The 13,633-nt window shown below is 38.2% G+C and overlaps 1 protein-coding gene across 1 annotated transcript in view; it reads left to right on the forward strand.

The window, feature by feature from the left end:
• LOC146625464 (cadherin-7-like) overlaps positions 1-2,730 on the forward strand; it is a 124,453-nt gene extending 121,723 nt beyond the window's left edge. The window contains exon 11 of the mRNA XM_085362827.1: positions 2,216-2,730. Coding sequence (XP_085218953.1) covers positions 2,216-2,730 — 515 coding nt within the window. The remainder of the gene's footprint in view (positions 1-2,215) is intronic.
• Positions 2,731-13,633: the final 10,903 nt, after the last annotated feature.

A 13,633-nucleotide genomic window follows, 5' to 3' on the forward strand; every position in this document is an offset into this window, starting at 1 on the left:
GTGCTATGAAAAGTGCGGCTCCTGTCATTTCACGGTTGTGTTTGTTAAACTGCCTCGGCTGGAAATCATCTCTTACAAGACCCCTGGTACCTGACACAGACTGACTATTTGTATGCCCGACCATCCACCTGCTCATCCTTTGGGTTGTGATTGGATGTTGGCCTGTTTCCAGTCTGTGATGCATTGTGGCTGCCTTCTAGGCATTAAAACCTAAAGAGCTTTGCTGGAAAGCACTGAGAATATTCTATTTCAACGTGCCACTTTGTAATTCACTTTGGAGAAGCCTTGCTGATTTGAATAGAATTTAGAACGACTCGAGTTGCTTAAAATCTTCCACAGAAATGTTTGGCATTCTTTCCCAAAGCGCTGAAAAGTATCATGGATATTGGTAGCATTGTTTGAGTGAAGGAGTAGTCCAAATATTTCACAAAATCTGGTTTATATACTACTACATAGTGCTTTTGTTATAGGGTACACACAGTCACCAAAAAGCCCACAGAGAGCTGTCCATTCATCTCCTGCAGTGTTTCCATGTGACACTTTCCTGCCTTCCATCTCTTCCATTTGCTCCCTTATTAGAGGGTGTGAAGTGGTGTTTGAATTTGGATCCAGGGCCTCTTTCTGTGTTGCCTGCAGTAGCTTGATGCCGAGAAGGAAAAGAAATATGGGCCCACGGAACGATATTTCACTGGCACCAGCCTGACATTGATGGATAGAGGATCATTAGACATTTGCCAGTTTGCTTGGGCGTATAGTTATTTTCAGCAATAATGTATGGGAGAGGGAACAGGGGCTGGAGGAGGGCTTCTGGCAAGATCTCAGAGGACCAAGGATTTCAGTTTGGTGGAGTTTTGTACAAGTCTTGAAGCAAAACGTAGGAGGTGGAAAACACAGAGGGACGAAATACAGCATATTACATAACAGTTTTAGCTTTGTAACTAATAGAATTTGCAAAGCACTACCATTGAATTGATAGGGCGGCGGTTTCCAAGCTATTTTATCAGACATGCTCCGACAAGCCCTGAATGAATCAATACCCAGTCAGTGAGGAAACACATCACCCACCAAATGTGTGCATTTTTTATTTATTGACTGAGTTTATAGGCAGCATGGTGGTTAGCGCCGTCTCATCACAGCAAGTAGCTCCCGCTAAGGGTAATCTGGCTTCCCCTCAGAGTCTAAAGACATGCAGGAGAAGTTAATTGGTGGCTCTAAATTGGTCATGGGTGTAAATGTGAGTGATGGGCTATCAACCTGTCCAGATTGTACCCCAATTTTCAGCCCATGGCAACTGCAATAGGCTCCGGTCCCCATTGACTTTGACTTGAATAAGCAAACAAAACAGATAGTAAATATTCCGCACTACATTTGTTGGTCTGAAAGTTGGGTATGTGATGAAGTTTGCACTTGTGCTCTATTTGAACAGTTACCCGTTATGTGCAACATAATCATACATCATTTTTGGACACCTTTGTTTGTCAGTTTCCATCCATTGTTGCTTTACCCAGCAGCTGTTTACCCGTTCAGTTAATGTTAGCTAAATATCAGATTTAGCTAACTACTTTTAGCTAGCATTTATTAATTACTTTGATCACCCACTTTATTAATTTCTTTTAAGAGCTTTTTCAGTCAGTTACTTCAGTTAACTATTTAGCTGCATTGCTTTTAGCTTATCACTGCAACAGTTTGATATTTACTAAACTTATTTTCAGTTACTTTTAGCGAACAATTTCAATCATCTATTTAAGCTAACTGCTATATTTCCATGCTTGAACGCCCATCTGAATAATTTTCCCTCTCAGGACCTTTTCAGCAATTTTTGTTCAGTTGCTATAAAGAGGTGTTTTGCTTTGTTTTGTTTTGTTTCATTTACTTTTAGCATGTATTTAAATTACCTCAAACAATTTATATCAGCGTAGACTCTCATGATCTCGTGTCTCATGTCTAGTCATGATTGTCTTAAGCACTTCAGTCGAATGCAATCCGATTCAAGCGCTTACAGTAAGATGATAATTTGTATCTCTTACTTGTTTGCCAACACACTCAATTGCATCATGCCTCTCTGCAAGCTTCCCACTTGTTCTATGTTATGAACTCTTAAAGTACAAGCACTCTTAGGTGGAAATTACTTTTTTTCATCTGTTCTTGCATCTTCAGCTGATTGGAATGGAAAGAATGTCACTTATTACTGACTGATTTCTGCTTTTCTTCGCAGTCATGGTTCTACTAATTGTGACTATGCGTCGGAGAAGAAAAGAACCTCTGATTCTGGAAGAGGAAAGAGATATCAGAGAAAACATCGTCCGTTACGACGATGAGGGAGGGGGCGAGGAGGACACAGAGGCCTTCGACATGGTGACCCTGCGTAACCTCAATGTCATCAGAGACCCCAATGTACGACGAGACGTCACACCAGATACCCCTACTTTCTTTCATTACCCCTCAGCTTCTCGCCCATCCTATAAATCCCTACCAGACAATGTGGTGTTTCGAGAGTTTATTTGGGAGCGACTGAAGGATGCCGACGTGGACCCATCAGCTCCCCCGTACGACTCTCTGCAGACGTATGCTTTTGAAGGTAGCGGCTCTGTAGCTGAGTCGCTAAGCTCACTGGAGTCACTAAGTACAGACTCAGATCAGAACTATGACTATCTCAGCAACTGGGGACCACGCTTCAAAAAGCTGGCCGACCTGTACGGCAACAGCGATAGCACCACTGTCTTGTCATAGCCACTAAATGTGTTTCTTAACATTTGTGGGACTCCAAAAAATAATAGTAATTTATTGTCAGAGAAAATGATTTTGTCTGCCTTAGTGCATTGGAGGAAAAGATTCAAAGACAACACAAGAGACTGAAAGAAAAACACTTTGACTTCAAAGGTTTTTTTGGTTTGTTTACCTCCCTGTATGGATTTTGAAAATCGTGCCATGGTGAGTTTTGACACGGACTTCAAAAGTGGCTTGACTGAGGAGGAAACCTTGTGTGGAAAAGACATTAAAGGTTTCAGATTTTGGGCTTGGGTCCAACCATTGACTGCAGAATGCATACATGTTGGAGCATTTTTACGGGGAGGCACCTGTCCTTTCATTCCTGTGATGGGCACCGGCCCAGCACTCTTGCTTTGAAGCATTTCTTTGCTATCTTTGTGCTAAAAAAACATAAAAAATTTCTCATGAAAGACTGTGTCTCTAGCGGCTAATCAGTAGTCACTTGACTGTTCATATGAAATTTGACAGCAGTTTATATGGGATTTTTTTTCTTCTCCTTCTTCTATCTTTGGGACGGGGAGCAGGGTGATGAGGGGCTGTTTTTCACAAACACTGAAATCCGGAGCCACATTATTCACGGACTCAGAAATATCCTTCAACACTATATGAAGTGCAACTGCACACATATAATAAAGTATAAACAAGTATTTGATGTGCTAAGGAAATGATGTGAAGACATAAGTTGTGCAAATCATAAAAAGAATGACATGCTCGTCATTTTGATGTCTCCACTGGGTGAAACAGGAAAACATCATTTCTCTTCTTCTCCCAACAATACATTTTGCAGAAGTTGCAATGTAGTGTTTGTCTCAGTCTGTTTTTTCTTCAGCCTTTCTATTGCCAAGTCAAATGTATAATTTCTGAGGTATAATCTGTCAGGATTTAGTTGTTTTGCTTTTGTACAAGGCAGGTTGGGTCTGGGAATGTTTGCTACACCAGAAACTGTCACTGATGGATCTGTCCTCGCTGTGCTTGATTGCAAATTCACACTACCTAGAGTAAAAAAATAAATAAATGTTTCTGAAGTGACGGTCCTAACCTGGGTGAAGTTGCAGTTTGTAAGTAAATGACTTTTGCTTCTGTAGTTTGCAGATTCCAGCATATATTGTCTTTCAGAAATGAAGTAAATAATGTCAGTGGTTTGAATATTGATGGTGAAAGGACACACTGTATGATAATCATTTTGTGCCAATTTTCTTTTCCAGCTTAAACAAATTATGTTACAACTAGGTGTCCACATGTACACTGATATGTATTCTTATTTATTTTGAAGAGGCAGAACTGTGCAAATGATGTTTTTATCTTTTGCTGAAAATAAAATTGACATTCAGTTCCTTAAAATATCGAAGCACTTTCTTTCAATCCTTCTGAACATGTGTACAAATATATAGACATGAACTCTATGAAAACTAAAAACTAAAATCCAAAAGAGCATCTAATTAATGACTAAAAAAATCTTGACTTTATTCTCTGCGCATTTGGGGATCTCAAGTAACTGGGGAGAAGAAGGAGGAAGAAAGAGAAAAGAGAACTTTATTTTTTTCATACATTTTTTGATGTGCCTTTAAGTAGGTGAAAGGCCTTGTAGTGACAAAGCATTCACACTCCACGGAGGCTTGTGTGGTGATTGCAAGGTTCATGTTTGGCCATTTGAGCGCTAGTTTTGTAAATTAGCCAAGCTTGAACAATAAAGTAAAAAGATGATTATAGGTGGAATAGGATAAATGGCAAATAAACAATGTGCACTACTTTCTGCTTTCATAGGATCCCCAAAATTCTTTCAAATGCATAATTTTGGCATTAAAACTTCATGTATACATGCATACATATAGCAAAAATCATGGTCTACAGTTGTCAAGCATTGTGGCCTATTTTTTTGAGGACAGCAAGATATGAGGATATTATTTACGAAGCGATTCACAGTAATTTGTGAAATGTGAGACAAGGTTATTCATTAGTTTTTATCCTACACTTTGTTTTGTGGAGGGCAAGCAAATACCGCTCCATGAGGTTTATTTATCAAAAGATTTTGAAAAGATCAGAGTTTGGTTTAAAGTATGGCTGGTGCATGTTTTATAGTTAGTGAAACTACAATATTAAAAGGATATTTTACCAGTGTAACACCAACAAGTCATTTTTTTAGACATCAATGGTAATAGGTAGTTACCATACAAATTCAGTCTTTATAAGTGACCATTTCCACAATGTTCATCACACTGACTATGAAAACTCACTCTCCAGATATACATATATATGGACAGAGAGAGAAAAAGAGTCGGTTTGCAGTTACATGAAGTCACAGAAGCAAATGAGAAAGCCTAAGTTCACAGAAGCCTGACCAGTATTCCAGATTTTGTGTTTTTTGAGTAAATATTTTCATTTTTTGACTTGATGTTTACCACACCGTGTGAATTTTATTAGTGGAAAGTATCCGCCTTTCATTTTCAATACCACAGGTGTCTGAACACTAAAACTATAAGGCAAACAGATATACATATTATATATTTCTTTACATTTAATTCCAGTTTTGTCATTTCCTTAAAATATATTTTTGCCAGCTGTGTTTATAGCCTGCACCTTAGAGGTGTTAGTCAAAATGTAGACAACTAGCATCTCTTTCCATTTAATGCACTCAGAGGTTCATGAATACAATTGACAGTATAATTTACAATGATGCAAGAGATTGCAATGAAATTGTTATGCATCTTTGGTTGGTAAATATGCCATCTCCTTACAGGTATTGACATACTTTCTTAAGCTTTGAACCTGGCAAAAACAGAACATGTAAGATTTTTCAAGTGTTAGTCAGGAGTAACCAAGGTCACCATATGTGCTCATTGTCATGCAGTTCATGCAAACCTACAAGCGAAGATGTGGATAGTATTCTTCTTCACATATTTATGGGTTATAATGCACGATAGCTTCGTGCATACCATATTTAAAAGCCCCCAAAAATTACTTTTGAGAGCTACACATAGCCCACCAAAAGGATGCAGCTAAAACCTGTGGATGAAAAACTCAAGTACTGGAAGAGAACTGAGGGAAAAACATACAATCAATTAAATGTAAAAACCAAAAAGACAACTATAAAACTACCCTGAAGCGTGGAAGAAAAGTGTCTTAAAAGGGTTAAAAAGTAGAGTGAAATGAAACATAGGTAAAACATTAATATATAATTAATAAGCGCAAAATTTATGAAACAGAAAATTATCCCAACACAAACTGAAGTAATAACATAGCCTGACGCAGTTGAGATTTCCTTTATCGAAGCAGAAAGACAGCGGCTCAAGCAAAGACATCCGATGTAATCTCCAGCACTGATAGCAGCAGCAACAAGATGTGGGTTTTGATTGACCAACTGTCAATCAAAATCACCAAAAATTGTTTTAAATGGCCGCTGCCTTGGGTACTTATGAGCAATCAGGGACCCCGTGTTATCGGTGGCTCAATCTGGACCTCGACTGATTACTTGTGTTGGCCCCGCCGCCTTGGCTGGCAAGGCCCTGGACAGCCACAGACACTTCACTCAATTCTTATCATAACCATGCATCATCAACAAATTGCCCTGACAAAGAGGTGCCCATTTTCAGAGACTCTCAGCGAGATGAGGAACATGCTTTCCTTCAGATTGTCGACTGGAACATCGCTAATAGTGTTTGACCTCTTGGCTGCCTGTTAAGGAAATCATTCCCCACGGATGGCTTTTAGCTTCGCACAACACAGGTGACTAAGATCATCTGTCCTGCAATTACACGGTTCTATTTTTAGCGCTTCTAACAACAACACTTCATGTGATTCAAAGCAGAATTTATTTAATTGCGATGCTGTTTATAGTTTTACATTCTGTGTGTTTTTGTCGTGTAAAGTGAATATCTATAATCAATTCATAGGTTCAGGTGAGTATTAACCATAAAATGCATTTTAAGTGTGCTTTTTGCCAGGTTTTAAGGCAACCAGCTTATATATAGGCTTACTTCTAAGCCAGTTAGAGACTTATAATTATTCATGTGAGATGTTGTTTATATCTGAGAGCACCCAGCATGAAACAAACTCCAAAGAAAGTGTGTCTCGGTTTTCTTGCTCTCATATAGAATAAAAATAGAAATAAATAATCTGCTGGCCATCTGTCCCGGGGTGTCTGTTGGTGGCAGAGAAATGGGGCCCCTGCTCTGGCATTAGCTGGACAGCTCCACGCTGGTCCTTTGAAAAAGAGAAAAGGAGGGAACGGAAGATCAAAGGCCATTGCAACACCATGTTTTATTCTGTCTCGTGCCGCAGCGCTCACAGTTCTCCTGCTTTCAGCAAAAGAGATCTCAGACCTGAGGTTTGTGTACTCTATAGCTTCACCAAATTAGACTGGTCCCAGACCTGGGCAATATAAATAATTCTCTTGAGAGGTATGTGTGTAAGTGAGAGTGCAACAGCTTGCTCCTTGAGTGCCTGGGGAACTGGGAAGGAGTGGAAAAGTAGGTCATAGTGGCAAGATTAGGGTAATGAAGTGTAAAAGAAGAGAAATGTGGGATTATCACTGGGAAATGACTCAAAATTGTTCTATCATTCATACATCGATGTCCACTGTGTGTACAAAACTGGACAGCGTGGAAGAGGAAATGTGATATGAAATCAGTAAGATTGGCAACTGCTTCATCTTTCACAGGCTGCCGTTCGTCTTGGCTTTCAAAGGTCAAAACAAGATAATTTAGAGAACAATGAAATTGCCACTGATAAAAATTGAGTTCCTGGAAACTTATCTGAACATTTCCTGGCATGACATTCGATAGATATACACAATATGGTTTAACAGGTGCTTTGTGCTCTTTTCAATATTCCTTTTCTTGGTTGGATGACTGCATTTACAGATTTTGTTACATCACCATATTTCTTCATTATGGACAACTGAAGGAGAGATTTTGTGAGAAAAATACGGCAAGATCAGCTTGTCAGGCCACTATGTGCAAAAATTTATTTTGGGTCATTTTTTACACAAATTTCCATTTAAACATTTGACCGTGGAGCTGATGTGAACTCGCTTAGAGCATCAGTACAATGATGAATTAAAGTAATTAGAAAATGATGCACTGCAGCCCTCTCCAGTGATGATTGGCAAAAACATGTCAGGGCAACATCAGCATTAATGAGCCATAATCGACATAGGCCTAATTAGCAGCACTTTGTACTTTTATGTAGGTTTATCATCATTAGCCAAGCCAGGCTTGATATGGCACTGAGTATGTGGGTGGCATAAGTGTTTGTTTATCGTGTAGACACGGAAAATAGTTACATGCTACAACAGCCTCGGTGGAGGGAAGTGTTTCTGTAGGCCTACATCTCCCATCAGGAGGGGCTTTTGGGCTAATTAGATCTCCAAAGACTTCGGAAACTGTGGAAGGAAACATGCATATTAAAAAAAACAAGGAAAATTAACGGTAGTTGTTTTGGGATTTTCATAGCTAGCTCAGCTCAATTAGACAAGCTAATCAAAAAGACTAATAAATCATCTATCACTGGGACTATTAGAACCAATCAGCAAAGGTTTAACACCACTTTCTTTGGAATTTTATTACTACACATCTCAGTCGTACTTAGTCTGGACGGTGTTGTTTATTGTTATTCTGCCATTTCTCTCACTGCTGATCATAGGGTGTTTGACATTATTAATAAAAATATTAATCAATCGTGTCTTCTGCCATCCGCCAATTTACATATCTTTACATGGAGCAACTGAGCATGGAGCCAACTCCCCGCTTAATAATTCACGAGATGTTTTCCCTTTCTATTGTCGTTTCAAGGCGTGAGCATGCTGGGTTTATTTTTCTAATAAAACCAAATGGCACAATGAGAGGATGGAATTATCCTGGTTGTATTTAATTGAGTTTGACCAGGTCCCCGCTCGGTGTCGGTCTAATCTCCCCGCAGCACTGTAGTCTCTCTCCCAGGGAGACAGGGGAGGCCGATAAACTTTGAAGCTTGCGCTGAGAACCTGCTCGCTTCACCCTCTGCATTATTCATGATGCAGGGACTAGAGCATCTTCAAATGGCCTGTCATTTCCTTTTACCCTCCATCACAATGGCCATATGCTGCACACACTAGAGGAGGGGATAGGGGAAAGCAATCTGCAGCTAAGCCTAGCCAAACAGGAACACATACATACTAACAGATACATTCATAGGTAAACCCACACAAGGAGATATGTACAAGTGGGGAAGCTGGGACTAAAAAAAAGTCTGCTGTGGCATATTTCAATCTTGTGCCATTCAAAACTAACCTCCTCCCACTGCTTCATCCCCCCCAGACAGCTACTGCTGCTAAAGTAAACACGATGGTACCCCGTATTGCTGCCAAACTGGCATTTGCAGAAAAGTTATAAAAGGACAAAAATGAGAACAATCAAAAGTTTTTGGCAATATGTTCAAAGATTTGCAAGTCTTGTGACATTTTTGGAAAGGTATGAACTTGCATAATTGTTCTCTTAGGAAACAGACGATGCAAATCTCTCATGATGAGGTGCGCTTAGCTTTTTTTTTCCACAGCTAAAAAAGTGTGGAGGCGTACTCAGTGTTTGAGTATAAGTTGTAAGGATCTTCTCTCAGATCGGTGACATTTTGTCAGCCGCTGCGGAGTCCCTTCAGCCAGTGTTCCGCACGTTATTTGTGTTTACAGAGTTTGTTTGCGTGACAAAACCACACAAGGCACGTCCCTCGGAGGTAATTGGGATTGCCGTCATTTGGCCTCCCTAATGTCTGCCATTCAGCATTAACATATCATTAGCTCTTTCTGGGACCGTTCACTCAGAAAATTAGAGGTCTCCATAGACCCCCGGCTCCATCAATATGGCAAAAGCAGTTGACACCTTCTCTTTGTAGTTTTCCTGAGAGAAAAGCAAAATGGAGATAGGCGTGGGAGTAAGAATGGCTGATCAAGTGGTACGTCATTATATTACTTTATAAAACTTTGTATTTGTGACCGCAGCTCATGAAATGTAATTTGCTCTTCTCAAAGAATATAATTGAAATTTTTTTCATGACCTTCACCTTGAAGTAAAAAGATGGTGCAGACAGATTGTGGAACGTGATAAAATTACATATATGGTTCCCGAGGGCTGACATGGATTCTACTAAAATAACATCAGCCTTAAAGTGATTCATTAAATGCTATTGTAAAAAGCCTGTCCTTGTCGAATGGTTGAGATGAACAGCACTGCTATGATACCTAATGACAAAACATCTGGTTGATTGTTCCTACGCTGTGATGGAATTGCTGTAGCTTGGGCATTTAGTCTTCGTAAATACCTTGTTTTGACACCTATAATGGCACGAAGTCTAAGTTGTTTTTGTTGTTGATGCACACACTAAATAGGTAGATGCTGTAAAGTGAAGTTCTTCTCCGGGGTAATTACCTGTTAAAAATAAATACAAATACAAATGTGCAACATCACAGATCACAGCTTGTCATTGTTTTTTCTTTAACACATATATTTAGAATACATATCTATGGACTGCAGGAGAAAGGGCACGCAAACTCCACACGGAAAGGCCAAAAAGAAACAGCTCCTTCACTGAGCTTTTAGAAACCATGTTCCTTCTTACATTCAGGGGCGTAATTTCCAGGGGGGTTAGGGGGGTTATGACCCCCGCCCAATAACCAGACCTAACCAATATAATCCCCCCAATAACATTATGAATTATCTTGCATACCGTAAATAGGCTGTTTTCTTTACTCATTTCAGATATTACCAGCAAAGTAGTTACATGTTTAATCATCTGGGAATTTACCCAGATTTATTTATTTATTTATACAGAGAGCTTGACCCGTCCCAGTGTTCAGCACAAAGTTACACCGATGCTTGCATGTAATGCCCTGCTTTGGTTTCTGATTGTATATGTTTGTGCTATCCATTGTATTTTGAAACAAGAGACTGTTTTTGTGTTTTTCACTCAAAGCTATTGTTCTATGTTAGAAACAAATAAAGAATACATATTTTGCAATTTGAATAAAAAATGTCTTTTATTTTATTGCTCTCAACAGGAGTGAAAGAAGGTTAGGCTGAAGTTTTTCTTTCTTGAAAAACAAACAACTAAAACATGTACTTGTTATATGTAGATATTTTAAAAGGAGATTATTAGGAAAATTCTTCTTTAAATGGTGCCTGGTAGTAATACTAATTGAAGTAATATTGGTTGTTTATTGAAAATAGAAAAGGAGGAGTACAAGTAGCAGCTGTAAAAATAGTTTTATGTTGTGAGAACGATCAGGAATTTTAGCATAATAACAATTATTATGTGATCTGAAGCTGAAAAACATTAGTTTGTTTAAATGTGAGATTTTTCTGCTTTTTAAACAAATCTACTATATTTTTTTTTATCAACTAAACATAATCCTTTAACCCCGGTGTTTTGAAAATAACTAAATGCCGTCATTATTGGTACCACTGTTCCACAGGATTCATGTCTAAACATAAATCGAACATAATCATAAATTCATGTGATTTGTGTGTAAACATGTCTTATATATAAAGAGACCCCAGCTAAAAAGCATTATGGGTTATTTATGGGTTGTCTAAGAGATTCATTTTAACCATAAAAAATGAAAAAATGTAACATTTATTAACATGTAACATGTAACATGTATTTCTGATCGAATTGATATTGTTTTATTGATTAATATTGTTAAATAAAATTATTTTAGGAAACAGAAAGGAGGTTTCTGGCACAATCTCGCTTACCTCACTTTAAACATCACTGCAATTTTATAATAGATATGGACGACATGTTTTTTATTCTTTCTGTGAAATCACAAAACTCTATCTCTTGGAGGATTGGTATACTGTTTGAATATGATTTGTTGGTTAAATCTCCCTATTATTTTGTATTTCTTATTATTCATATTTATTTAAACTGCTATTAGCAATATACTTCTTAATGCATTGGTCAAATAATAAAGCTGTTCCACTTCTTTAAAGAATATTTTGGAGACAATTCTGCAAACTTTTTAAGCATTTTTCTGTGATTCATATTTGACTGGTTACTATATATAAAATGTTAAATAAGGCAATACTTCAAAACATCTTGTAGGTGTTGGGATGGATATAGATTGTTAGATTAGCTTTTTGACACAAACCATGAATAAGACGGGAATGTGTGTTATTGGCTAACCAACTGAACTAAGCGCCCAAAACTCTGCTTAAAGAAGCCCAGCTCAATGATTTTTAAAAATCATTGAGCTGGCAACCAGACATATCATAGAGAAAAAAACCTATATGATCACTGACAGTTTTACACAGTTTGACATCACATAATTTCCCAACCCTAGTAACAATAAATGCCACATTAATCATGAATTTTGTTGAGGTCACGGGTATTCTTGCAAATGGACTGCACTGCTGTGATTATAAACCAGTCAGTAACAGAAAAGTCTGAGGTGTACAAGGCGGCCTTTATGAAAGAAATAAGGAAGATATCCTCAAGGTAGGCTACCACATGGTTGGCAGGTAAATAAAACTATCTGGCCAGGGGATAAGTTTGGGTTCCTGATGGGCGTATCAACACATATGCACAGTGAGTAAATATTTCCCAGGGATGGCCATTAGAAAGTAGACTGTACAGTGGTAAAGGCTGTCTAATCCCTGCTGGTATGTGTTTCAAATTCAGCAGACAGAAGGAAGCTGATCCAATTCCCTGCATCCTGCAGGACACAGATCTGCATTTCCTCTGCACTTTGATGAAACAGCAGCCAAGCTGTCCGCCTCCATTAACAGCCCCTCTGATTTTACACCGTGCTCTGACAACTCTGTGTGCTTGTGTGTTTACTTGTATGTGTGTCTGTGGGTGCATATAATAAATATGTCTGTGCGCATATGTCTGTGATGTATTTCTTGGGATCTGCATGTTTATATTGCTTTATAGCAATGAGCTTGAGGTATCACGACTAGGAAAGTCTGTGTTTATTTTTAGATCATATGAACAAACTGAAATCTGTTATAGGTTACAGAAAAAAACAACATTCAGGCCCTATTTCCATCAATGAGAGCCAGAGCATATTCATGCTGGTTTCTCGCGGCTTTAGAAATCTTTCTTATCTCTTGAACAGCAGACTATTTTTGCTTGAGTTTCCTTTATTGTCAGGATTGGTCTGACCATGTGCCATGTTCACAAACTGTATTTTCAGATTAGGCATAGAAATGCTATCTTTTGTCACAATGTGGTGCCTGGAAACTACAGGTTATTATCACTTTAATTGGCCGTTTTTGACTACTTTTGATTTTACCTCTATATTTCTCCTTTAAAATATATTTTTCTTGCCTTGTTTGGTATCATTATTTTCAGCACAACTTCAAATATCTGAAATTTGAGTTATTTTTTCATTTTGGTATACTATATTAGCACAGTTGATCTAAATTCAGACAAAAAATTCAAAATCCGAGTAGAAAAACGTTATATTTTTTACTGTAAAACCCACAAACATGTTTAACGAATCATTTTCATAACTTGAAATGCAAATAGAAATTGTACATTTCTAAAAATTACACACAAGTTTTGCAAACAACAAAGTTATATGGTACTATTTACCTAAAAATGCAGCCAAGGCCTCAGGCGTTTTTTTATATAACCATTTAAATCTATTTACAGAACAATCAGGTGTTCTGCATCAAATAAGAAGGCACACAAATTATTTGTGCCAGTCCAAAAAATGTAGTTTGTGCTCAGTATAAGACAGAGGAGAACACCACAGGCCTAAACCCTGCAGGTCTGACAGCAGGAGGTGCATCAGTCCAGTTTTCCATGTGGGAACAGCTTTTACACTGAAATCTGCCTTTGACGGCTTTTTTTTTTTTTTTTTGGAGAAAATATGAAATTCAGCAGTCTA

Source organism: Diplotaxodon limnothrissa, linkage group LG9 (assembly GCF_057381915.1).
Source record: "Diplotaxodon limnothrissa isolate DT_005_m linkage group LG9, D_limnothrissa_male_GT1.1, whole genome shotgun sequence".
Classification (NCBI taxonomy): Eukaryota; Metazoa; Chordata; class Actinopteri; order Cichliformes; family Cichlidae; genus Diplotaxodon; species Diplotaxodon limnothrissa.